The sequence below is a fragment of the Gallinula chloropus genome (assembly GCF_964237585.1).
Source record: "Gallinula chloropus genome assembly, chromosome: 5".
Classification (NCBI taxonomy): Eukaryota; Metazoa; Chordata; class Aves; order Gruiformes; family Rallidae; genus Gallinula; species Gallinula chloropus.
In genome coordinates this window covers 42,320,555-42,348,115 of record NC_140090.1, presented here as the reverse complement: position 1 = coordinate 42,348,115, position 27,561 = coordinate 42,320,555, and the positions used below count along the sequence as shown (strand labels likewise).

Here is a 27,561-nt window from a genome sequence, read left to right as displayed (position 1 = left end):
TTATTGTGCTTGAGAATCAGAGTCATTAGGAGACCCTTCCTGTTCCTTTTCCTTGTCATTGAGATGATTATGAAACTTCTTACACTGTTGAGATATTCAGACCACAACTTTCTAATATTTCTCAGTTGCCTGTGGCTGGAGGCATATAAGTGTCAGCATATAAGTGGCTGCCTCATGACTCTCCAGAGCTCTACAGGCTGTGGACATGGTGTGTAACTTGCTCCTGAGCAATCACAGAAGTCCAGCATGTGTCCAGTAATACTTTGCATGTCAGTTGGGAAGGACATGAATGTATAGACTGCACCATTGATTCAGTAGAGTTACAGAGCATACACAGAAATGAGTAGTCAGAATGAAATGCAGAAAGAGAAGTTTAGTTTAAGTTACTAGAAGTTTAGTTTAAGTTACTATTTTTAAGATAATGCAGCTTTATGAATTTTATTTTTCTTTCATAAATGGCATAGGGATTTCTGAAATGTAAGTGACAATTTTGTAATCTTATCTGTGCAAGAATTCCTACCAAAAGTATGAAGAAAATGTGCTTGAACAGGCAGGAGCTTCATGAGCAAAGCCACAGTAGACTACGTTCTTAGTGAAGTCTCTTCCAGGTTGCAGAATGCACTCAAATGGGTGTAATAAACCAGGATTCTTTTATTTTTTCATGTAAGACTAAGGGATATCAAGTAACCTGGGAAGAACTAGGGATGTTATATTTGAGGTCTCCTGTATAATTGAGAAAGAGCTGTCTTGTAAAATGGTATGACGCGTGCTCCCAAAAAACTACTTGTACAAGAGAAGTTAAGTTGGATTTATGAAATCTTCCTCTGGTTCTAACCTACCTTTATGCCCTTTCAAACAGCTTCTCAGTCTGATTTTCTTTCATTCATACAGAGTTCTGAGTGCCTAAATACAGGCTGGTAAATAAATAAAAAGAATAATCCCAGGACCTGTGTTTGTTACTGTTAGGACAGAAAGCTCAGATCAGGAGGGGAACATAGCGGTATTGCAAAGCCGATCTGCAGATACTAACTGTTTGCTTCTCTGTTGTCCCCTCCTGAATGTGTTTTGCAGAATCTCTCACTTGTATCTCTGGTTTACTAAGTGATTGGTCTGTCCTTTGAGCCTCCAATTCAGCTTCACAGCTAGGGAATAACACTGTATGTTTCAGGAACTAGAAGTGTCAGATTCCTAGGTCAATGTATAAAAACACACTCTCTAGTTTCTAAAACATAGGAATATATTTAAAAACTGAAGTTAGCCTTGATGCCTCTGATGGCAATTCCATGCTTCCTAGGTAGGGAATGAATGCTAGACTTCCATGTCACAGAGCAGGACCACTGTATGGTATGGTAGCTCTGTGGTGAAGTTGCAATCAGCTGTACATTCCCAATAGCTTCTCTGTAAAGTTAGGGAAGTTTCGGAATTTAATACTTTATCTTGGCAGATCACCTCTTACAGGAAACCATATCTTTACTTTGGCTGAATGTGTGTCTGCTCACTCTACATAAATCAATCTATCAGTTGTAAAAGAGAAGTCTTTTTTTTTTTTTTTCTTTCCAAGGAAGATTTTTATTTTTTTAAACACAAATCTAGGACTACTGAAACAGAATACCAAGAAAAGTACTATTGTGAATATTTCTTGACAGACAATTCTTTTTCTTTTCCTCTCCTAGATGAGAACTCTCCAGCCAACTTCTGGGATTCCAAGAATCGGGGAGTGACCGGCACACAAAAAGGGCAAATTGTATGGCGAATTGAACCTGGCCCCTATTTTATGGAATGTGAGTACTTATTTATCCAAAGGCAAGCATACCTTTGTGTAAAGGCAAGCCAACAGGATGGCATTTGATAACCTTCTCTTCAGTCCCTCTGGTAAATCAAAGGAATTGATGGTATTGCTCTAAGAGTTGGCATTTTCCAGTGCATTTGTTATATGTGATAAAAATGGACTTGAGCTTAGATGTTCATTTACATTCCAGGGATATTCTTAGACAGCTTGCTTTGGATTAAACGAAGAGAAAATTGGATTGTGCGATGTTGTATAGTCTGCATGTATTTAAAGATCAAGTTCCTTCTAAAGAAGTTGAAAATTTCAGCTGGATAAACGTTAATGGTAAATGCACACAAAGGAAAAGGTAATAAGCAAGAAGTGCTGGCTAATGTTTGTTACTATGAAGGTTAAATTTGTCTCTAGGAAAGTGCCAGCCTCCTGTGCAGTTGTATCAGGATTTCTCAGCTTAAGTTTTGTTGTGCTGGGAAGTCCATTGGACAATTTTGAACTACTGAGAGTCTATGTGTTACTGGAAGAAAAAATCTTCAGTTGAACTCCATAAGGAGTATTGATAGCCAAACTTTCAATCAGGGACATATGCCACTCCCTTAGGCGACCAGGATTTATTGGAAGCTAAACCACTCTGCTGTGTGGTTATTTTTTTTTTCTCTTTGTTTCTTTCTTGTCAATGAAGAGTAGTTCTCTTATCTGAAGTATATGATTGCCTAAAGAAATTGATGTTCAAATCCTGGGACGCTGTGTCTGAGCTTGCTAGAAAACCTGATGCCAAGCATCAAAGTGGCAATCAATCCCAAAAGAGCTGTGAGCTGTTCTACCACCTGTTTAGCCTCACAGCAATGAATCTTCATTCATAAGTTTAAAAAAAAAAAAAATTAAAAATACTCCCACTCTATTACTTCACTGTACACTGCAGTGCTGCTAACTCTAGCTCTTGGCAGAAATTTTTCTTCAAATTAACTGATATTACAGCAATAGATGTATTTCAAGAAATGTTGTGTCCCCTGTACTGTAAATAGCTTAGAACTTATTCTTTCTAGAACTCATTGAATCTTGCCAAATTACCCAATGCATTGCGCAGCACTTTTTTTTTAATTAACAAAAAAAAAGCAGCTTTACTAGGACAGAATTGAATTAAATTTCAGGAGTTCATTACAGGGGAAAAAATGGCTGAACTGAGGATGAAGATGAAGAAAACAACAAAGGTCTTAATAATGAATGTTCCTGATGCCAAAGGCAGCAGGTATTAAGGCAGATTAAAACATATGTTGGAAAGATTCATTGCCTCATCTTTCCTGTGCATATTCTACATCAAGACTGTTGCCACTATGAGCATTTTTATTTCAAGGATATTTGTATCTTTAGCTTGTTCTGTGGTGTGCAGTAACGTGTGGAGATGAGGCTCTTGAACAGCATTTTAGGTTTGTATGAGTAACCTAATGCTTCAAGAGCTAGCAGTTTTGAGGTAAAATCAGCTGCACCTGCCTTTGTAACTAACTGATATAAAGAGTGCAGGATACACGTTGTTTGATCATGGTTAGCTAATGCACAAACTAATGAACTAATGAACAGTTCTGCTGACTTACGATGAACAAGAGACAAGCAATTATCTAGCAGCTGAGAACTGTAAAAAGGAATGAGCTAATGTTATTGTAGCGCGTATTATGGCAAATAAGCGTGTCACCAGTGACACTTAAGTTTCTAGTAAGAGGCCAAAAATTACACTAAAACACTGGACTGAATTTCTGATTCCTCTTTTTAGACTGGAAGGCTCCACAGAGGTGTGACCATGTTTGCTCAGCAAGGCCTTTTCTTTTAGCTTATAGGGGGCAAAGCAACTTTAAGCAACTGCCAGCAGCTGTGGGTTTCTTTGGTGGTCATTTTTGTTTGTTTGTTCTGTGGTGTTGTGGGGGTTTTTTTGTTTGTGGGGTTTTTTTGTTGTTTTTTTCCCTTTTCTTTCTCCATTGGACCACTAAATCACAGCACAGGCAAATGCAGTGGGTGACTGTGCAGTTCAGGTACGGCCACGATGAAGCTGCTTGTGCTGCACAGTGTCAGGCTGGGTATATGAGGAGCTGTGCTGTCAGGGCTCTTACCATGCTCTGCAGACAGTGACACTGCCCAACTGTGCCACACAGAGTCTGGAATTTAGCAACCCTGTTAGCCTTTTCTCCTGCCGTGGTGCTGATGTAATTTGTACTCTTAGCATAGCCCGGTATGTGATGCCATGATCACAGCAAGAGAACAGGAGGGGAGAGGTAAATGGAGAGGCTAAAATCCTCAGTAAAGGTGTGCCTGATTACTGAAGATAACTATCTCAGATGCTTTAATCTGTCATTATTTTCCAAATTTTGGAAAGATCTCTACAGTTGTAGATTCCACAGCTGAGAACAGGATTCCAGGCCTATCCCCACCACTGCCAAGTAGAGGAAGACAGTAACTTTTATCTACAAGCTACACGCCTTCTAATGTAGCCTGCAAAGTGGTTTGTTGTATCTGCTATGAGAGCATGTGTTGGTCCGTATTCAGTCTGGTGTCTCTCCGGACCACAGATCCTTTCAGCAGGGATGCAGGTTTGCCAATCTGTTCAGAGGCTGTAGTGATGGATGGGGTTGTTCCACCCCTGCACCCGTGGTGCAGACTTGCAAGTCTCCCTCGTGAACTTCATAACATTGCTGTTGACCCAGTCCTCCAGCTAGTGCTCATGCCGTGACGTATAGAAGCTCCAGCAGGCTGATGCTAAGCTAGGTATATAACTGAATTGGAGCTGGGCTTATGTCACTACAGGGCTTTCTGGCCTGGGGCTGTTTGATGTTCGTAGTACAGGCGGTGCGTAATTGTCATTGCCTATATGCTGCTACACCTCTGTGACTGGCTCGCTCCCTGCTCTACGTATATGCAAGGAGAAACGGGGAACATTTGCTGCAAGCCTGAGAAGTCTTGAACCAGCTCTGGCAATGAGGGCTGAGGATGCTCCTTAATAGAGTTACACTACATAAGGACAACAGTCCTTCAGGATTTACAGTCAAAACTGTCCTGAAGGTCTCTGTCTTTTTGGCAAAAAAAGGAATAGATTTACTTATGTCGAATGATGAGCTGACATAAGTCAGCGTGCCTGTTATCCCAAAGATTTTTGTTTGTTTGTTTGTTTGTTTTTTTTTCCCTAGGAGTGTTAGGGCTTGGGGACATTATGTATCTTTTCACCAGTAATGTAACATCTCTGTAGGGTGAAGAGGAAGATAATATCACTACCAAGCTATATGGAGAAGAATCTCACACAGAAAGAGTGTTTCCATTTTAACTGCATTAATGTTAATTGGTAGGAGTCAGATGGATTTGGCCTCAGATTCCTTATGTGATCCTCAGATTGGTATCTTTTAAGAAAAGCATTTTATGCCTTTATTTGGGAAGCCATTTTTCCAAGAGTGTAATTGTAAACTTAATAGTTTCTCTGAGATCTGTGGAATTTATCTTTATGTTTAAAGGTAGGCCTTGGATAAGAATTTTTCTGAATTTCATGTTACTGTATATATCTGCAGGCTTGTAACTCCATTTTCCAATCATTCCATTTATTCCTCTTACAATCCCTCCCTATAAATTCAGCATTTAATATTTCCCAAGCAAGTAACATGTAAAGACGTAGTTTGCAGTCTGCTCTATTGTGGTGGTTTAGCCCTGGCTGGAGGCCAGATGCCCACCAAAGTCAGTCTATTACTTCCCTTCTTAGTTGGACAGAGGAGAAAATATATATTAAGAGGCTCAGGAGACAAAATAAGGACCAGGAAAGATCAATCTGTCAGCAATGACATGGGCAAAACAGACTCAACACAAAGTTAAGAGGAGAGAAACTATCTAATTTATTACACTACACTACAACGAACAGTGAAAAAATGGAGTTGGGAGCGCAACCAGATCTTAAACGCAACCAGACCTTAAAACACTTTCCCCCCATCACTCCCTTCTTAGCAGACTTTTGTCAGGATTTTGCTCCCTCTTCCCCCCTATTCGCAGTACAGGGTGGGCAGGAACTGGGGAAGATGGGGTTCTCAGTAGCACCTTCCCCCCACCCCTCCATTCTAAGCAGACTTCCCTTTAGCCACGATTTTGCTCCCTTCTTCCCCCTGCTCGCAGTACAGGGGGGCAGGGACTGGGAAAAAAATGGGGTTCTCGGTTACTTCTTCATGAGCTGTTTTTCAGATGTTAAAACACCTCTAACCTCCCTCCCCACTCTCTTCTTAGCAGACTTCACTCTAGTGATGATTTCACTCCCTTCTTTCCCCCGGTGGTAGCACGGGGGGCAGGGACTGGGAGATGGGGGCTTCGGTCAGTCCCTTGCGAGTTGGTTTCCTTCTTGGCCGGGGGGAGGGCGGGGGTGGGGGGGGCATTCATTCCACACCCTCCCCCTGCTGCACCATGGGATCTCACCCACAGGAGACAGTCCTCCATGAACTTCTTCAACATGAATCCTTTCCCACAGGGCTTTATCTCTTTATCACAGTGTTTCTCACGGAATTCCAAGCCTCCCACAGCAAACCTCTTCTGATGCAAAACTCTTGCTCATCTCTGTGTCTCTGATTCTCCTCATGGCTGCAAGTGCTGGCAGCGGCTTGTTCCAACGTAGGGTCACAGCATTTTCTCTATGTCTCCACCTGCTCCATCCAGCGTGGAGTCCCTCCACAGGCTGCAGGTGGGGTCTTGGTCTTTTCCATGGGTTTCTCCACAGGCTGCAAGGGGCATCTTTCTCTCTGACACCTGGGCCGCCTCCTCCCCCATGCTTTTCCGTCCTTGGTGTCTACACAGCTCATTACATCTTCTCACTCTCTTCTCTGGTGGCTAAATGCAGCTACTTCTGGATTGTTTTCTCCTATATGTGATTCTCAGAGGCGCTATGACTATGTCTCGGGCCCCAACTTTGGCCTTGAATTGCTCATTGTTTATAGTTTAGGCTGGCAGAAAACTCTAACTGCTGCTTATAAAAACTGTCTCAGCAGCACAGCTTTAGATCATTCAACCTGCAGAAAGAAAGGCAGGCAGAGTCTCCTCATCTTCATACCAAAACCAGATATTAATTCCTCCCAAAGCATCCAAAATAAGCAAAATAAGGATGATCAAAGAACACTCTCCCTTGATTTACACAAAAATCAACAGACACAATTCTGTAGAGTCTGTCCTGAAAAGGGAGAATTAAATAAATCAACTGTGAAATAATGAGAAATTAATTTAACGTATTCCAGAAATACAGGCAGCCTCTGAGGGGAATGGCTGAGGAAGGGGAGGTGGGGAAGAGTATGCAAACCGGAAAGAAAATGCTTGCAAAATACAAAGTCCATCTCACCATCACAAACAGCTGCCGTCCTTAAGCTGTCACCTCCAGACGAAGTAAGTAGCTCTGCAGTTCAGAGCCTACCAGTATGGAGGCAGGTGTTCATCTTTCTCTTCCCTGGGGAAAGAGTAAAAGTGCAGTGTAAGCATGAAAGGCAACTGTCATTTTAGACTCCAGAAGGTGAATTTGAGTATCAGCATGCTCAAGACTCACATATTAGAAGTGGCTTTAAAACACCCTTCCCTGAGGCTTGCTAAAATGTGGGGAGAAGGAAAACAGTGACTCACTAGATGGCTCCATCAAATTGTTTGCTGTGTAAACTGCAGAAAGATTGCTAAACGTGGCTGCAGTGCTGCAAACAGATTTTATCTTTCTGTAAGAGTAAAGAAAAGTTGGAGGAGTAGTACTCTAAACAGGCACCAATAGTGTTGAAGGTGCAAGACAGCTTAATGCTTTTATGTTTGGTATAGTCATCTGGTATTTAGCATGACATCAGACTGATCAGGTCCTTAAGTACACCAGGACCTTTAGCTTCTGGTGAGGGAGAGGCTGCAGTTACCCCAGGAGTGATTTTTAGATGGTGAAGCAGTTCGTTGGTTTGTAGCAGTCTGCATGGGATGGCAGGGGCTCTCTTTGAGGCATTGTAGTGGAGCAGAGATGGTGGTATTCTTTCTGGAGAACAGACCTAGGAGAAAGATGGAGTGAAATGATCCATGGAAAGACTGGTGATTAGAAAAAGCATGTGAAAGGAAATACGAGTTTTATGAAGATTGGTTGATAAAAGCTGCTGCTAATTTATAAAGCACGTCTTCTACGTCAATTTTCTGCAATATGGGGAAGTGTGGTTTGTATCTGAGGGGCCATGGCAGGGAGATTCAGTATAGTACAGTCACTGTTGTGCAGCAGGTAACTCGTGTTTATGCACTTCTGTATGCAAAGTCTCCAGAAAATAAAAGCTATAAATATTCAAATAGGTAAAACAGACTAGGGGCTATTTGCAGCCAACCCTTCCCCCATGTCAGGGATGCATGGTCAGTGTTCAGCGGTGTGGATGGTAGTGTGATTGTACTTGAGCCCCTGCCATGGTTTGTTAGTACAGACATAGAATAAGAGCTTCCTCTGGGACTGGATTGGATTTATAAATACAAGTTATAGCCTTGGCCTCATGAGTATTGATTACACTACCCACAAGAAACACCTTCAACTACGTTACCTGTATTGTAACATCTTTGTTATTTATAACATTTGATGTTATAGTCATTACTGTGAATAGAATAGAAATATACTGATTTGCATATATTGATGCTGTGGCTTTGTCTTGAGCAGTAATCCATATTGGCAGCTGTTGGGATTTATCCAGAGACTGCCAGTCTTGTCACATCAATCACTTCCAAATCATCCTTGTGATCTTTGTGGCTAAATTACTTCTGGTGCCACACTGCAGTACTCGGATGCAGTGACTGCACAGATGCTGTCTGTTTTGCATGAGTAGACAGGTGCTGTCTGTTTTGCATGAGTAGACAGACAGAAACATGTCTGTTTTTCCATGAGTAGACAGATGTATTCAGAAAACATGGTGATATAAGCATCTCATTACACTGGTCTCATGTTGCAAGCGAGGTTTTGTGTGGACTGCTCTGCATTCAGGCCCTATTTCCATGAAATGACAAATTTTACAAAAAATAGTGTATTGTGTCTGAAACGGCCACACTTCATAGCAGAGCAGGATCCTTGCTGCATTTTTAGTTAAAAACTAAAATACATACCAAAGGAAAAACAAAATCATTTTAATAATTGAACTGGACATGCTTTTAGTTTTGAGTGCTGCTCTAGTGAAGAGCTGTTGTTAGAAGTGTGAACTCAATTTAGTGTTTAGTGGTTTTGACCAAAATGGCCAATGTTAATGAGTGTTCTGTCAACATAATTCATTGCTTGTATCCAGTCTTTATATTCATTGACCATTTAAATTAATTACTATAAAGGTCATGGTTTGATCACATGGAATTGTTCTGAGTGTGGAACACTTGTCTCTGTAACGCCCTGAAACCAGCGCCCTTTCAGTGGTCTGCCTGGGAAGTCATAGATATTGTCCCTACCCTATTTATAACCACATTCACTGAGTTAGAGATACTTCTTTTATTCTTCTGCTATTTATATCTGTTGTCTCTTAAAAGCTATTTTTGAGCGTCACAAATAAGAGAAACAGGATCAAGTCTTTTTTCCATTTGTGGCAAGTCTTGTTGACTTCCTTAAGCACATAATACCCCTACTGTTTTGTTTTAAAGGTTAGATTATAATTAAAGGCTTTGCCAAACTGAAATATAATAGGCAGTGCTCATGACTATAAATAAGAATGTCTCAGTGACAGCAAAGTAAGCGGGGCTGGCAGGGATGGGTAAGCTCTCTCTGAACAATGGTTTGTCCAAGCCTTTGAAGCAGGTTAGATGAAGAGACACCACTGGGACATAAACATTTTCTGTTGTTGATCCTAGTTTATCTAAAAAGCCTTCTGTAAGTCTGCTTAAGTCACTTGCTAGGGTTTCTTTAATCATTCCTCTGTAAAACAAATTCTAAGATATACCTGCTGAGAGAGAAGGCAAGTACCTGGAGGTAGCCAGCTTTGGCACTCTTGCTCTGCTGCTGGGTTTGCTACCCTGTACTGTTCCCAGTAGGAAGTAATCGAGAAGGCACATGGTTTAAGTGATGTAGAGAACAGAATGCTAAATGACCAAACAAATGGTTGTGTTCACAGAACTGTCATTCTGAGTAAAGAAATTCAACTGTTGGGATGTGCAGAACACTTCTAGATTTCTGCAGTTGTTCACAAGGTGCTTGGGTTCAGCAGGGAGAAGTTAGGGTTTAACCCAGTGCCTTTTCCTTGGATTGCATCCCCCTTTATAGCTTTGTAAAGCCTGAATGTTAGTGACTTAATTTGTTCTAGTGACAAAGTTTTCGTAAATAAGTTTTGCAGAACATGCTCTCATGCTTTTCAGATGAGCTTGTTATGTCAGCTTTTTCCTCATTAAACATTGGAGGCCATATGTTTCTATCTGCAGAGAGCTGTGGATTCAGCCCAAGTAATTTCAGGCTGTGGTGTCCAGGAAATATTAACTTCTGAGCAGTTTCCATACAGTTAACCAGGAGCACTGTTCACCTATACACACCATTACAACCTGGCTAGGATTTGACTTGTGGAGAGGCCCTGCTCACCCCTTCTTGATAGAATGTGGCTGATTCCACCTCTAATACAGGCGTTTCCTTTCACTTGGGTGTATCTGGAGCAAACAGTTCTTACAGCAAGCACATTGGTTTTCCTGAATTATCGGTCCCCTGAAAAGAATGCATTCTTCTAGAATTTTTTCATGTGCTGATATATTCTGATCTTAAGTATTAGGAGTTTCTATCCCAAAGCAAATTTTCCATGGGCAAAGTTAAAGTAATAAAGGCTTTAAAATGGTAGATAAAATGGGGGGTTGTGGGAATTAGTGATGTTTTAAAAGCAAGCTATATTTGGTGTAAGCTAATCTCTTTATTATTGAAAAGGCAAGAGTGTATAGTCCGTAGAGGGAAGTACAACTCTATAATTTCATGCAGAAGTTCTTTTGAAATTCAAATGTTAATGTTTGAGTCCCAGAAACCTTTGTTAATTCCAAGATTTTTATGTAACGGACATGAGCTATAAAATTGTGGTTATAAAATTATAACAACTATTGGCTTTTAAAGAAAGGATTATGATTTTGCAGTGTGTTCAAATTAATTAATATAAATATATAATTTTTCTATGGCTGTGTGATGACTTTTGAAGAATCACAGATACCCTAATTTCATTTTCACCTTATTTTTAAATGAAGAAAGAATTTCTTGCAGTCTGTGTGATGTCTGGAGTAATGTCAGTGATAATGGGGGGTATGTGGTAACAAGAACACAGAGCTGGATACAGTCGATTCTTCTGTCGTGAATGAAAATACTTTTTGTTTTGAAATGTCATATTTTTCTCTAATGAGACAGAAAATAGTCATGTGGTCAGGTACAGGTGTCTTTCCCTTGCTGAATTTACTGCTCTTAACCTTTTAATTGCAGATAATATACAAAGCAGATAATATACAAAGCAGATAATATACAAAGCAAGCTTGTCGAGGGAAGAAGCAGTAGGAAAGAGAAGTGAAAATATTCCCCTAAAGAAACACATGAGATCAGGGTGACAGGAGGAATAAAAGAACCTGGGAAAAGTCTCTCGGTGATACGTGCTGTTTTGCAGTTTGTAGTATGCAACAGCTCAGAAGAAGCCTTCTCTGATAAAATATTCAAGTCATGTTTGCACATAATTGAACTGTTTCGGAAGAGGTCTGTATATGTATGGGGCTGTCTTTAGAGGTAGTAAACTGAGGTGGGTTCTATCAGGAACAACCACAGATACCTGCTTTCAGTGTATCTGGAGCTTAGGAATCCATCAGTCATCAAGAAAAAAACATTCTGATCCACACTTTCTGATAACACAGTACCAGGAATGTCTAAAAGCTAGATCCTCAGCTGTTCTGAACTGACAGGGCTTCTCTGAGATTTCTTTTACTGCTCAGTATTACCTGCAGTTTCTAGTGTTATTAGTCATTTAAAAAACATTACTTAGCTATCTCTGACTGTATGAAGGGATTGTAGTCTTGCTGTATAAATTATCCAGCCTTGCAAACCTCTATTTGCTTTGGCAGTGCCTGCATGGATGTGATGGGTAGCCCATCAACATCATGCAAACAGCAGATCTGCCGTTCCTGCGTGTAGTGGTGCTGTATACAGCCCAAACCAAATCAATGCTGTGTCTGTTGGGAAGTGCCAGAGAAAAATCTTCATGTCAAGTTTTAAGTGCTCTGCTTTTTCTTAATTATTTCTAGAATTAGTCCTGAAGATCATTTTTTGTAGTTAGTTTATGTGATTGTCAGATCTGTTTCTTGAATCAAACATTTTCTTCTATCACCAGCTGCTTAGAGGTATTAAGAAGTACTATATACTCATAGAAGTCATTGAGAGATGTCTGGGGATCCAAAGCTTGTGGCATTGCATTTCAGCTGTTAGAGAAATGTATGTGCCAGTGTAGTGAGAATATATACCAAGCTGCTGCCCACTGTCACATTATGGACTATCCATGCATAGAAGCAGCAGCTGATAATCTTCCTGCTGGTAGGTTCTTTTCAGAAGGGGTGAACTGAGAGAAGGTGTCAGTGACAGCAGGCTGAATAAATAGCAGCTCCAGAAACTCCCTGAAAAAGAAAGTTTGGGTCACAGTAAAGCTGAGCAATGTGACTGGAAAGTAGAAGTCTTGGTGAAATAGTTCAATGTCTTACCATGCCCTCATGTAGCCTTAATATGTTCACAATGCCATTGAGATGCTCAAGACTTGAGTCCTAGTTACTTATGAGCATTTTATGATTCTGAGAGTCCTGCACTTGGTATAAATCCTGCCAACTTCTGCAAGTACTGAAAGTCCAGTTTTATGTGAGCTAGAAAGTCTTGTGTGTCCCTTTGGATATAAGCGTTGTTGGTAGGTCAACAGAATTGCTCAGTTTAGTAAGAACCTGCAGGTCCTGACCCATATTTTTTAGGTCTGATAAATCTTTGTAGACTGTTTGTATTTTGAGTTTTGCTGTAAAGTTTGGGGTAAATAGAGCATGTTTTGACTCTGTGTGTGTGAACTCAGCTGTGAGGAGGAGGAAGTGGGACCAGCAGCTCCTCCACCTTTTTGGTCCCTGGAGGCACTATCAGCCAGACACTCTCCTTTGAAGGGTTGTTCTGAGGTGCCTCCTCTTTGTTCTGAGCGGAAGAGAGTAAATAAACATTGACCTGTAACTACAGCAAATTTAAAAAGAAATCAATAATCTTTTTTGGCTTGCAGGATGGATTTGCAATCCTTCTGAGTAGGGATAAGTAAGTATTTTATCTTGCAGTAATGAAATATCTCAGCCCTCAAGGAATCATGCAGTATATCTCAAAACTTCATACAAAACCTGGCCATTTTGTATTTTAGAACTACTGTCATATTTTTAAGTCAAGTTGAAGGAATTGAGCTGCCAAGATCTTAATGCACATTCTCTGGTCTGTCTGAAATAGCTGCTATAATTTCTGCCTGCCTCAGGCCATTTCTGTACCCAGAAGTAAACCTTCATCAACCTCACACCAAGTAGTTATCCCAATGGAGAAGGAAAGCAGAGAAGCTGTTCCAGATAGGGAAAATCCCACAGGATCAAGGGCAGCCATAATTATAGCTGTTTTAAACCAGAAAATGGGAGATTTAGGTTGGATATTAGGAATAAATTCCTCAATATGAGAGTGGTAGATCACTGGAACAGGTTGCCCAGAAAGGTAGTGGAGGCCCCATCCCTGGAGATATTCAAGGTCAGGCTTGATGGTGCTCTGAGTGACCTGATCTAGTTAAGATGTCCCTGCTTACTGTAGGGGAGTTGGGCTAGATGACCTTTAAAGGTCCCTTCCAACCTTACATGTTCTATGATTCACCTTTCCTTTGTATAAAGTACTTCAAGCTTCATTCAGGTATATGCCATGCAACTTTTTCTGGATTCTGGCAAGAATCATCCTAGTAGCAAATGCCTCAGTGACCCTTTTTCTTAATGGAGTATATTGAAGTAGTAGCAGAAATATAACCTGCAGAAAATTAGGTAATTCCCACTCCCCCCCAGCCCCATAACAGAAGGTCCCAACACACAAATGGGGGATAGCCGGGTGCTCTATTATTAATGCCCTGTTGAAGTAATTCTGAAGACAGATCACTGAATGGTGGATCCTACTCGTATAGAGTGAACTTTAAAGAGTATACTGAACAGCATATTAATGGCTATCACAGTGAACCACACTTACATCGCCAGTCCTACCAGAATGCCAGAACATCTGTAGGGCTAATGCAGAATCCCAGCTTTAAGAGTTTGCATTTTAGAGTATTTTGTCTCATCCTCAAGTTGTAGCTATTTATTCTCTTATTTTACTGGTATCAAGGGTATTTTTGGATTGGCATATTAAACGATAGTAAAAGCTTTGACAGGTTACAGAAAAAGTGGAATCTTATTAGTGATACCCTGCAGGAATTAATGAAAAACGTGGTGCTTCTAAAACATTTTCATAAGTGGGTTTTCAGTCCAGGGTTCCTACTGATTTCATCTTTGGAGGACAGGAGAATTAGTGGAATGGATAAATGCAATTGAAGGTCTATATAGGATGATTTAACAAGCCAGGCACACCCAAATAAAATTAATTTTGATATTGCTGACCAGAATGAAAGGCATGTAGGCTGTGTGTTGTGTACCTCAATGTTAACTTGCTATGCAACCTGTGATGAGGAGCTGTAGTGCTTGTAGTGCTTGAATATAGGAGGACATATAAGGATATATCAGGACTTGTAGTGCTTGGATATATAAGGACATGAGCATCTTCCAAGATGATGGAAATAATAGCCGCAACCCTGCCCCTTCATTCAGCTTTGGGGAGGCTGATGCTGGGGTATTGTGTAGAGTTCTGAGTTTGTAAGTCAATATTTATTTTGTGAAGGGGAGAAAGGGCACCAAAGAGTAGTATCAGAATAGATGTCTGAATAATTTTTCTCCTTTAAGAATCAATTCAGAGCAAACCCCAGAGTTATCGTACAGCAAGTTGAGCGGTATTATAATGCAGGAAAATATATCATGAGTCTCTACCCTGATTCTCTGCAATCCTGTTTTAGCTGTGAGTGAGTGGTGGGACACTTGTAGCCTTTCCTTCTCTGTGCCCATGCCTAAGGTTAGGAAAAAGAAGTGCAAGGCATGTCACCTAGCTGCTGCGGCTACTCAAGGGCTCAGGGCAGTTAGCATGTGTTGACCTGGCCTGTTCTCCCTTCTATCACAATTACTGCAGGGTAAATAGCTCATTGGACAATCATTGCTTCCATATTTAAAAAAAACCTAAACCCAACCAAAATGAGTTTGAACTGTCTAAAAATGATGCCACTGTTTAAGTTGTCATAACAGCATAATACATTTTAATGCATTGATCAAAATATGTTACTTTTTTGAGGGAAGCAAAAGATTAACAAGATATACTACGTTTGGTACCATCTCTGTGTCTAAGGCTGTAGAGAGGGGTTCCTTTTTCTTATGAATAAATGATTTTAAAATAAAATGTATGTGCAATTACTTTTTGATTTGCAAATTACGAATCAGCTAAAAAAAATAATTTTCATTAACATTATTATGTTGAAATGAACTTGTCTTCAGAGATGAATATTGAAAGAATTTCCTTCCCTATGCACCCATACAAAATGTGCAGAAGTGGATTTGTGTGAACTGTGGCTTGTAAATACTCTGGTATTTCTTACACAGTAGTGACCACGGACATCTTGCAGTAAGAGCTGGAAAAAATGAGCTCTTGGGATTTTACTGACTAAATAGAAGTACAGTTAACATTAAAAATAAATTCTAAAAAAAAAGCATTTATCAGCTTTTTATCTAAAAAAACTAATCAGACTTGCAGACAGGTTTCCAATTTTCTTCAGGCTGAGAGAAAAATATATTTCAGTTGCAGTTATTGTGTGCTTTTACAATGAAGTTGTGTGCAGGAAGTGCCCGAACTTTGACTCTGAGAAGCATTAGGGAGTGTGAGAGGGATATTGATTGGTGGAGCAACTCGCTGGCATGCCAGAAGGAAAATCACCAGGGAAATTTTCCCCAAAAAATGGTGGATCCCCAGCCCTATCAGGCAGAACGGGGAGAAATGGGTGACCATAAAGATGGAGAGGGTTGGAAATAGCCCTGGCTTGGCACCGTGGGAAAACCTTCTCCCTGCCTACCTTGGTTCCCCAGGTCCCCCTAAGCAATAGGTTTGAGGTGCTGGGAGTTGAAGAGGAGGCAAATGGGAATGTGGGGGACAATCCCCCTAATAGGAGGCTAAGAGTGAGGAAGTCAACTCCATGCCTCAAGACTGCCTCCACCAGGAAAGACAGAAAGGTGATTTTGGTTGGGGATTCCCTTCTCAAGGGAACAGGGGGCCCCTATATGCAGACCAGACCCTACCCGTAGGGAAGTGTGCTGCCTCCCTGGGGTGTGGATCAAGGACATAACTAGAAAACTCCCGGATCTGGTTCATCCCTCTGATTACTACCCATTACTCATTGTTCAGGAAGGCAGTGATGAAATCTCTCAAAGAAGTCTGAGAAGTATCAAAAGAGACTTCAGGGGTTTAGGGAGGCTGATTGAGGGAGGGGGAGTGCAAATGGTGTTTTCTTCTATCCCATTTGGGGCAGCAAAGAACACAAAGTGGGCTAAGAAAGTAGAGGTGTTGAATAGGTTGCTGAAAGGTTGGTGCCACCTTAAGAACTTTGGGTTTTTCAATCGCAGGGCAGTTTACTCAGTGCCTGGCCTGATAGTAGCGGACCAGTACCACCTGTCTCCAAGAGGTAAAAGAATCCTTGCTCGAGAGCTGGCAGGTCTCTTTGACAGGGCTTTAAACTGGTTAGGAAGGGGGGAGGGGATATAGTGAGGCTTGCTAGGGTAGAGCAAGTAGCCTCTAACTTAATACTGTATTCAAAGTATGAAGAGAGTGAAATTCAGTGAGACAGAGAAGGGCTTGGGGATGTTGAAATTCTACAAGATTGTAGGGAAATACCTCTAGAGTGTCCCATAGGAACTTCTGGGGACTCCTCAGAGGAGGTAGTATTGCTGACCCCCCTTCCGGAACCTTCTAATGTCCCTCTAGGAGGCAGGGGGGGAAACTTCAGATTCCTCCCAGAGATTTGAGGGAGGGCTCCTCAAAAAAGGTGGGGAGTCAGAAAGCCCAGCTGGAGTGTCTTTACATGAACACATGCAGCATGGGCGCAAGCAGGAGGAATTGGAAACCATGATGTCACTGGAAAATTATGAACTAGTTGCAATCACAGAAACATGGTGGGATGATTCCCACAGCTGTAATACCCCTGTAGAAGGGTGTCACCTTTTTAGAAGGTATAGGCTAGGAAGGAAGGGTGGTGGAGTTGCCCTCTATTTTAAAAAGTGGATAGACTCTAAGGATGTCTCTCTGAGAAGTGGTCAGGAGCAGGTTGAGAGCCTGTGAGTCAGAATTAGGGATGGGACTAATAAAGAACAGCTGGTGATAGGGGTCTACTACAGGCCACCTGATCAAAGAGAGACTACTGATGAGGCTTTCCTCCTTCAGCTGCAGGAGGCATCGCGGTGACAGGCACTCATGCTGATTGGGGGACTTTAACCACACAGAGATCTGCTGGGAATACCACACAGCAAGCTGCAAGAGGTCCAGGAGACTCCTGGAGTCTATAGATGACAACTTTCTGGTTCAGGTTTTGAACAGACCGACCAGAGGTGATGCATTGCTGGACCTGGTGCTCACCAGTGTGGGGAGATCATTAAAGGTGTTAAGGTTGGAGACAGCCTGGGCTGCAGTGACCATGCCCTAGTTGAGTTTGCGATCTCAAGGAATGTGGGTCTGGCAAAGAGTGGGATCAGGACCCTAAACTTTAGAAGAGCAAACTTTAGGCTGTTTAAGGACTTTTTGGCCAAGATCTCCTGGGAGGTGGTCCTTAGAGACAGAAATGTTGAGGAAAGTTGACTACTCTTTAAGGTTGCCTGTCTTGAGAGGTCAAGAGCTTTCTGTCCCTTTGAATAGGAAAGTGGACAGGAAGGGCAGGAGACCAGAATGGCTAGGCAAGGACCTGATGGTCAAACTGAGGGAAAAGAAAGGCAAATACAAGCTCTGGAAACAAGGGTGTGTTGGCTGGAAAGAATACAGGGATGCTGTTCGGACTTGCAGAGGTGGGATCAGGAAAGCCAAGGCGCAGATGGAACTAAGCTTGGCGAGGGATGTTAAAAACAACAAGAAGGGATTTTACAGGTACATTGGCCAGAAGAGACAGGCCAAAGACAGTGTACCCCCTTTGGTAAATGAGAATGGAGAATTGGCTGCAGCTGATGTGGAGAAGGCTGAAGTACTGAATGAGTTCTTTGCCTCTGTCTTCTCTGGCAGCCAGGATTCTCATAATTCTCAAGTCCCAGAACCTTGCATCCCTGGACCTCTAGGTGGGAGTAAATCCCAGGGTCCTGAAGGAGCTGGCTGATGTGGTTGCTGAGCCACTCTCCATCATATTTGAAAAGTCGTGGCTGTCAGGAGAGGTCCCTGGGGACTGGAAAAAGGGTCATGTCACTCCCATTTATAAGAAAGGGAGCAAGGAAGACCCAGGGAATTACAGGCCGGAGAGCCTCACCTCTGTGCCTGGGAAGATCATGGAACAGATCCTCCTGGATGACATGTTGAAGCACATGAGGGATGAGCAGGTGATCCGGGACAGCCAGCACGGCTTCACCAAGGGAAGGTTGTGCCTTACCAACCTGGTGACCTTCTATGATGGAGTGACAGCATTGGTAGATAAAGGGAAGGCAACCGATGTCATCTACCTGGACTTGTGCAAGGCCTTTGACACAGTCCCCCACCACATCCTTATCTCTAAACTGGGGAGATGTGGATTTGATGGGTGGACCATCCAGTGGATAAGAAACTGGTTGACAGAAAGTAGACAGAGGGTGGTGGTCAATGGGTCTATGTCCAGGTGGAAGCCGGTGACAAGCGGGGTCCCCCAGGGGTCTGTCTTGGGACTGGTGCTCTTTAACATCTTTATCAACGACATCGATGATGGAATTGAGTGCACCCTCAGCAAGTTTGCGGATGACACCAAGCTGATTTGTGTGGTTGACACAACAGAAGGAAAGGAAGCCATCCAGAGGGATCTTGACATGCTGGAAAGGTGGGCCTGGGGGTGGAGCTCTGTGATCCTTTGGCGTCCAATCAATCTATGATTCTTTTCATTGTGTCTCTTTTGCCTGGGGTCAGTCATTAAGAGCTTAATGCGATTTTTGTTTTGTTTTCCAGCTGAAATAAAGATCTGTTTTAAATACTACCATGGTGTTAGTGGAGCCCTCCGAGCTACTACTCCATGTATCACTGTGAAAAACCCTGCTGTGATGGTAAGTTTAGTCTGTTTGTTCATTGTACTTTTATAAGGTGATAACGTTAACTGTTAGACAAACCTATTCATAGAAGTCTTCTAGTTTTACGATTGACTGCAACTTCTTCAACAAAATATATTGCCTGTCAAAAATTCATTCAACATGGGAAATACTTTTCTTGGTATTGTAGTATTCATGGTGAAATGACATTAAGAGCACTCATTCTTAGAGTTACAGACCTACGTGATAACATCATTTAGTTGTCAGATCTGACTGATAATTTTGCAGTTGGTATATGAACTCCTGATATTTTACAGAAGAAGATCTGTTGCAGTCAAAGAGATAGACAGCTTCTGTCTTTGATACCAATTGATGAACTACAGACTGTAAGGTAGCCAGACTTTGAACCACAACAACAACAAAATCTCAAAGTAACCCTTAAAATGTGCTGTGCTCTGTACTGTATTGTTACTGAGAAGCAGGATGGTTATAGTGGGTGAAGAAACCATTGGAACTTGTGACGTTTTCCTGACCTTTTATATGAGCTGCCAACATTTTTGAGATGCATTGCACAAACGAGTATCTAAATTTCTGTCTTTAGGTATGCATTTATTTACTTGGGAGCTACCTTTTGGAGTCATCGATCAGTCTTGGTTGATTAATTGGCTGTTGCTATTTAAATTTCTTTGCTTTCAAAGGTAGCACAGGGTCCTGGCTATTCCACATAATTTGTGCTCCTAGTAGATATTTGTGCTAGCAGTACAGGCTTCCAGTAGTAGTAAAATGTTAGTTTCCTATGTAAGAATGATATATGACAGCTCAGATGAGACTTCTTGAAAGTATTATACTGAGTTAGCTATATGTAAGTATACCTGTTAACCTGTTATATCTTAATACCTCATACCATTTTCATAGTTGTGGTGTTGAGTTTAAGTACTGTGTAGTAGAGAATACGTTGTTCACTTGACACTGGTCGTGTCTGTTGCTACACAAATGCTGTTTGTGGGAATGGGAAGAGAGTTATGACATGCCCACTCTTACTCTTTTTTTTTTTTTTTTTTTTGTAGCTGCATTAAGTTACCTACTTACTTGGGTCCTTCTGTGGTTTTGCACTACATGGTTTGGTGGCAGCTGTGTTTCTGTTTTTTCTCTTATTGATGATATATCATGCTGGGCTTTTCAGTCCATCTTATTTTTAGACAAGTAACTAACATTAAGTTGTGTTCCTGTGAACCAGTTGAAATGTAAGGGCTGATCTAGAAATACTGCCTTACACCAGATGAGACCGCCTTTGTAGTGCTAAAATCTAAACATGTATGCTGGGATGAAAGGTTGTGCTTGCCACAGAAAAGTTGAAATTGCTGTTCAGGTCATAATGAAACAGGAAAAGGGTATATATCAAAACCATGGAGGTGCTAGGGAACACTGTTACAGTTTGCTTTGTTATAGCTTAATTGTGGGCAAATCCTGATTCTATAAAATGAAGTACCAATTAGCAATGTAAACAGTATCCAGAATCAGTGATCTAGAAGAAAAATAGGGATAGAATAAGGAAAGCCTTTTTGTTGATGAATAACATTTTTAACAAGAAAACACTGCATGTTAAAATAAAGAGTACACTGAAATACATGGCATTCCTCTGGCCCTGCCTGGGCAGCATCACCATCCCGGGGTGATGCACCCCTTGCATCTTCCAGAGAGTATGGAGTAGATGAGGGGACTCTGATCCAGCTGGAATTAACCCATTGCTTTTGATGCCCTCATAATTTTACTACCAGCTGTCACTGTTTATGCATCTGTATAGTCATTGGTGTAATGATGTCATGAGTTTTGAGAAACATCTTGGCCTGGGAACAGGGGTGCATCATGAAACCAGTGGTGAGGGAAAGGAATGGGTTCTTTGCATGGTGGTACTGTCTGGCACAGTCTGTTCCCTCACAAAACTGATGGGACCTGTGGGGATGTCAGGAATCCACATTGTTACTGGTTTTTTATCACCTTGTATGTAACAAGCAGTCAAAGAAAGTATTACAATTTTGCAATGGGACAAAGTTTGTGTGTTTCCTAGTTCCTGTGAAATCCCAGTGTGCTTGCTGATTGTTGAGGGAAGTATTTGAAAGCTAATTACATTAAATAGCTTAAAGTGGGTTTCTTGTGGCTACCACAGCTCTAGAAACCGTTTATCAATCTAGTTCAGACTGCAAACAACTGTTAGCTGGTCAGAACTGCTTTACATGCTTCATCTACACACACAGGTGTATGTGTTTTTATTCAGCTTATTTTTTTAGTCATTTAGTTGGTCAGATGACTTTGTTCTATCAGTAGTCTTAATCCCCAGCTGAAGCTTTTACACCAGGCTGTGCCACCTCTTCTACCTGTGAGTGAGTGCAGTGCCAACCTGGCATTTATCTGGATGCACATCTCTGTCTTGAAAGACCAATCCTTCTGCTCATTGAAAGAGATAGACATTAATAAGACGTTAATGCATGAGAAACGTTTAATTTTGAAGTAGTGCTTACCTGATAGAAACCAAACCTGAAAATCTGTGAAGCACAAGCTTTAAGACCACATTGATATTTAGATACCTGATGCACTTTTCTGTTTAAAAGGAACTTTTGTTTATAGATCTGAAGGCTTTTGTTAGCCTCTCTGATCTCTTTGCTTTTTTTGTTGCACAGTAAATGATCTATTTGTGGAAAGTGACAGAAGTTATCCATGCTGTCACTGGCCAGCTGGGTGCTTTGATATGCATTACTAATCCATATTGTTGATTTTATTGTATGAAAGGGAGACAAACAAGAAAATACAGTTCCCTTTTCTCCAGTTAATAGCATCTGCACACGTATTACCCTATACATACTCTGTTTGGAAGATTCCAGGGACTGGTGTATTAGCACTGCGTGGCGTAAGTAATAGAAATAATAGATCTTTTCCGAGAAACAAATGCTGTAGCTTTGCCTTTCCATGGTAATAGGTAGAAGTTGGTTGCATTCTTCCCCTGCACGCATTCTTACAATTGCATTATCCTGAAGTATATACAAAGCAGATGAAAACTGATGTAGTATATTTCTTTCTTTTTTGTCTCCTCATCAGATTGGAGTAGAAGGCACGGATGAAGGTGCTTCTGGAGCCCAGCACTCCCGGAAGTTAGTCAGCTTTGCGCTATCAGGTAAAAACCAACGCTATCCTGTGTTTTACAAATTACTGCTACCAAAAAAAAATAATGCTGTTTTAAATATCTTCAAAGATAGAACACTTTTCTTCATTAGCCTCTGTAGGAGCACACTCTAGTGGCTTGAAAGGTGGTGTTTCTTTAGAACTTCTGTTGAAAGCACGCCAGAATCATGGATCTCTATGAAAAGTGAAAGAAGCAAGTTTGATGGATCCCAGCATGAAAAAATTTGGATAAATTTCCATTTTACAGAAGGGACAGTTCCTCTGAGATTGTAAATTGGAAACCTTAGCCTCTAAAAATAAAAGCAGGGTCCATCACTTTGAATTAGTAAAAAAACAATGGCTGTAAAGGGTTTAGAAAGGAGAAAAAAAAATATCTTGTAACAGAGCTAAGCTATTGCTACAGCAAAGTAGCTGTAGAGGTACAGCTTTAAAAAAAACCCACCCTCTTTCTTTTTGTTCTTGTTGAAGCTTGGGGTATCATTGAAGTCCCTTGGCTTGAGATTATGCACCCGAGGAAATTATTATTTATTATTGCACATACCAAGGGCTGGAGTATTGGGGTTTCCCTAGGAGGAAGGAAGCATTTTCAGAAAACTTCACATCCTTTTATGTGAGATAGGTTAGGTTATCTTCTTCTAAGTTGGGACAAAGTGTACATCATGGTCCAGAGCAATCTTGATGATGAATATCTGAAGTTATGGTTAGCAAAGTCTCCACGTTGGGAAAGTACGAGTTCATTACATCAACTTCTCTACAGGGTTGATTTTTTTTTTTTTTTTACCTTAGCTACTTCCTCTTCCCCAGAAACAGCAAGTACTGTGTAATGGGGTTTTTGTGGTTTTTTGGTTTTTCTTTTGAAAAATGGAAATACCTTATATACTGAGAAAAAGATTTGCAGGTGAGTTACAAGTTAATGCTTCTTGTTCTGCAAATGACTAGATGCTGAAATGTAAATGAGGATATTGCTTACTTTCCTTCCTATATTCCCTAGGGAAAACACTTGACTGTCTGCTTTAACTGTACACTAGCGTAATTATAACTTGCTTTATTCAGTAGTTTTAAGTTAATTGATTTCCTGGGTAATATTTTAGGAATGCACCACTTTGTGAACTAACTTTAATTTCCTCAGTTTCTTTTTCTATCCTGCTTCTGTTTTTCAGATATTAGAGCAGTTGGACTTAAAAAAGGCATGTTTTTCAACCCCGATCCTTATCTAAAGATGTCCATTCAGCCAGGGAAGAAAAGTACATTTCCTACATTTGCTCATCACGGCCAGGAAAGAAGGTCGACTATCATCAGTAACACAACTAATCCTGTTTGGCACAGAGAGGTAATGCGTCCCTTTGGAGAGCTGTCTACCAGCTGATGCAGTGTACTAGGCTTGTGTTTCCTCTTTATGCCTTAGTCCTTGCTCTCTGAAGGCTGTGAGCTTATTTTGTAGCTAGTTATTTAAACTGACACAGAAATTGTAGTAATTTTAGGAACCCTGTTGTTGGATAGAAACAGCTATCATCTGCATATTTAAGCTGCACTGCTGTGAGGTTTTCATTCCCTTCTCTGCTAACAAGAGTTGAACTCACTCAACAGCCCTGTAGATTTCTTGAAATTGCAAAAATAAATTAATGAAAATGGATTATACGTTATTAGGCAAAGGTGTAGTAAGTGAGCGTTTATGTTCAGTGATTGCAAGGATTATTTGGAAATGATACTCTCATTGCGCATAGCGGGTGGCAGGCTCTCTGTTCCGCCAGGCAGAGGGAATGTACTTTGGTGTAGCCTCTGTATGCACTGCTGTAGGAAGGAAATGCAGGGAGGCATTAAAGCACCACTCAGCAAGGGTAGGGGGAGGGAAGCAGTTTGACAAATGTCAGTTTCCCAGGGTAAGCTGAGTGGGTCTCAGGGAAGGAATTCGGTCCCCTTACTGGCCCAGAAGAGGCAGGCTGTGCTTTCAAAGGTAAATGTTTATGTGGGAAAGAAGGTGTAAATGTTGACACAAGTGCATAACGCTTTTGGGACCAGTGAGCAGCATTCTTGATCTACACATGTTTTCTGATGAGCAGATGCCTGTACTATGTTTTATGGATGCTAATGTGTTCTTTAGGAAGATTGGAAAATTGAGTGAGGTCTGGAAAATCTTCTCAGAAATCATAACCAAACCAAACAAGCTCTGACTCTAAACAAGCAAGAAAACAGAGCACGGCCAGCATTCGCACTGCTCTGGGGTGCTTGGTTGTAGGAAAGGCTGTACATATGTGGAAGCATTAAAATAAAATTTAAAAAAAAATAGTCTAAATTGATTTTTTCATTTTATGTCCATCCATCTATCCAGTAGACAGAAATCCGCTGTCTTCTCTTTTTTCTCCTCCACTTCTCCTTGGATGTGAAACTTATTAAAAAAGTGATAATGTTTGCTGGTGCGCACATTATGTCAGCTTGCTTTAACTGCCATATCTTCCCTGTAGCAATGCTCTTGACGACAGCAGCTTATGATCCTATTACATATGCTGTCCTAGTGTTGCAGAATTGATCCTGTTTTTCATCTACTCCTTTCTGCAAAATAATTTGTGATTTTATAGCAAGCTGAGAGTGACAAATTTTTAAATTCTGTTTATCACACGAACCCGGCTCTGACAGTTGCCCAGCATGAGACAGTGGTTTTATTCCTGAGCCAATTGAAGTGCTGGTTTTGAGTATATTGAGTTTATTTAAGTGGTATCTACAGCTGAACTGGAGAGTTGTGCCTTCTTTTGTTCCTTGTTCAGTGTATCTTTAACTTTCTAGCCAGATGTGTATTAGGCATTGTAGTCCATTTGCAATTTGCCCAGAGATCTTAAAGATGGCAGATAGTAAAAGTATAATCAGATGACCTCAGCTTTTCGAAATAGCTTACACAATACTCTTGTTTGCTTATTTGAAATATCATCTAGTGGAAAAATAAAAATCTTTGGTTCCTAATGGAATTTGTTATCACACTGTGTGTACGTGTGTGTGTCTGCCACCATGCCTGCCCATATATTTGCCCTGTACCACTTTTGAATCTTCTGTGTTCAGGCAGACTTGACAGATATTTCAAAGTATGCATGAAAATTGATGGTGGGCTGAAGAGAATAACTGTGAATAGTGTTTCCTTGTAGGGAAAGGTGGATGAATGATCTTACCAGACATCAAGAGATCTTATATAAATGAGCACCATGTTGTTTAGAGGCCCCAAGTGCAAAAAAAAAGGTTCTGCTGGAGCTTGCTGAGAAGATTCGTGACATTTGGGGCAAAAATTTATGGAAAATTTTCCTCCTTTAGTTACAAGTGCTCCTGAAAATACTGTGTATGCATTGCCCTTTTAAGGAAGGGAAGTTCACTAAGCAGAGCCTAGAATGAGACACTCTCCTCCTTCCTCCTGCGTTGACCTGGCTACTCTTCTTCAGCCTGATAGAGTACAGTGAGGATTCCTTCTCCTTATGCTTTCTACTACGCAAGTTGAAGCGAGCACTAGGATACATTGCTTTTTCCCTTCTGATGGAGACTGTGAAAGTGCCTTTGTGCGGTAGTTTCTTACTGAGCAATTACTTTTGAGGACCAGTAAAAGGGTATCGACTTCCCGAGAGGTGAGGTACATATGCAAAAAATTCAGTGTGCAATAAATGATGTTGACATTATTTTGCCACATGGAAACTGCTGTTACCAATCGTTGCTTTTAGAGTTCAATGCATGTTAGTAGTAATTATGTATATATTATCTCAATAAAGGTATATTGATATGTTGTCAAATACGTTCTTTTCTTCCAGAAATATTCTTTTGTTGCACTTCTAACAGATGTCCTGGAAATTGAGGTTAAAGACAAATTTGCCAAGAGTCGTCCGATCATCAAGCGCTTTCTTGGGAAGTTAACCATACCAGTTCAGAGACTGTTGGAGAGACATGCAATTGGGTAAATTGATACATTCTTAAGGCTAACTTCTGCTGATCGGCGACACTTAGTATATAGGATAAAGGTGTGGAGAAGCCTTTCTGGTTTACTGGAACAGAACAGTAAATTTCTTCTGCATCTGTAGTAAGAAACTTAGTAGGAATTTTAATAGCCTTACTGATAGATGTCAGTGTTTCCAACCCTGACGTTCTTGAATGCATGTCTGTGTACATGTGTTGACTGTAATTGATTTCCAGCTTTATTTCTTTACACAAAAAAATACGGTCCCTGCAAAAAATGTTACCTTCTGACTAGCTAGTCAAGAAGCAAAGCATTATCACAGTACTACATGATGGTGTGCAAATTTTTTAGAAGCAGCACAGTTTGTTCTCTTAAGAGTTCAAGTATTTTTGTAAGCTTAATAATGAGAGATTTAATACCTGTTCAGCTAATTGCCCAGAACTTCAAGGCTGCCAAGTGGTGGTGATGCTACACAGTTGAAATTGCCTTTTGCTATGAATAGCATACCAATGGGACTCAAAATTCACCTGTTTTGCTATTCTTAGAAATTTCTGTTGAGTTTTTGATAGCTACCTTTTCTGGTATAAAGATAACTTAAAAACTTTGAAGATGTTTTATACTTCGCGGTAGTTGCTGGAGGGGACTGTGGTATAGTCAAGTGAATAATTCAGTGGGGCTTTTGCATAGCCAGTGTTCATTGAGAAGAGCCCGAGATCTGGTCATGAGGTCTGTGAAGCCAATGGCTGTAGGACTGCAAGAGATGCAGCAGTGTGTGCAAAAATACAATTTTACATTTAAGACAGAGCAGTAATTGTTGACTATATTATTTAACATTTTATATATGTATGTGCTGTATCTGGCAAATTAGAAAGAATAATTCCTTGAAAGACAATGAGAGGACCTGAATTATTCAAGTGTGTTTTGTATAGGACCTGACTCAAAATCTGTTAATGTGTCTCCATTAACTTTAAAAGGCCACTTGATGAGTCTCACAAAGAATGATGGTGAAATAAATGCATATGTTCTTTCCTGAAAGTTTATCGGCATGGCAGTATTGTCACGCTTTTGTGCACAAAGCAGGATATAAACGACTGGCCTCCTTTTTCACAGATATTCCCATCAAAGTAACAAGTTGCATAAATGGAGAAAATCAAATTCAAATTGAAAACAGTTTTCAGCTTTAAGTTTCCAAAGTGGTGGTTATACTGGTAAGTAAAGTAAGAGTAAAATTGTTAGGGTAGCTTAAAATTTTCATGATGTCTTCTGATAGAGAATTTATTTTAAAAAAATCAAAAAAAGCCTGCCCATTTCTTTTGTACCAGTTTCAAAGAGCAGTTCAGGTGTATGTATGATCTTTTTAAAG

At 40.8% G+C, this 27,561-nt stretch overlaps 1 protein-coding gene across 1 annotated transcript in view; it reads left to right on the top strand.

Moving 5' to 3' along the window:
* HECW2 (HECT, C2 and WW domain containing E3 ubiquitin protein ligase 2) overlaps positions 1–27,561 on the top strand; it is a gene marked incomplete at both ends in the record, with an annotated part of 108,072 nt that overhangs the window by 28,815 nt on the left and 51,696 nt on the right. Inside the window, 5 exons of the mRNA XM_084264981.1 lie at positions 1,674–1,781; positions 19,020–19,114; positions 22,190–22,265; positions 23,434–23,603; positions 26,056–26,198. Coding sequence (XP_084121107.1) covers positions 1,674–1,781; positions 19,020–19,114; positions 22,190–22,265; positions 23,434–23,603; positions 26,056–26,198 — 592 coding nt within the window. The remainder of the gene's footprint in view (positions 1–1,673; positions 1,782–19,019; positions 19,115–22,189; positions 22,266–23,433; positions 23,604–26,055; positions 26,199–27,561) is intronic.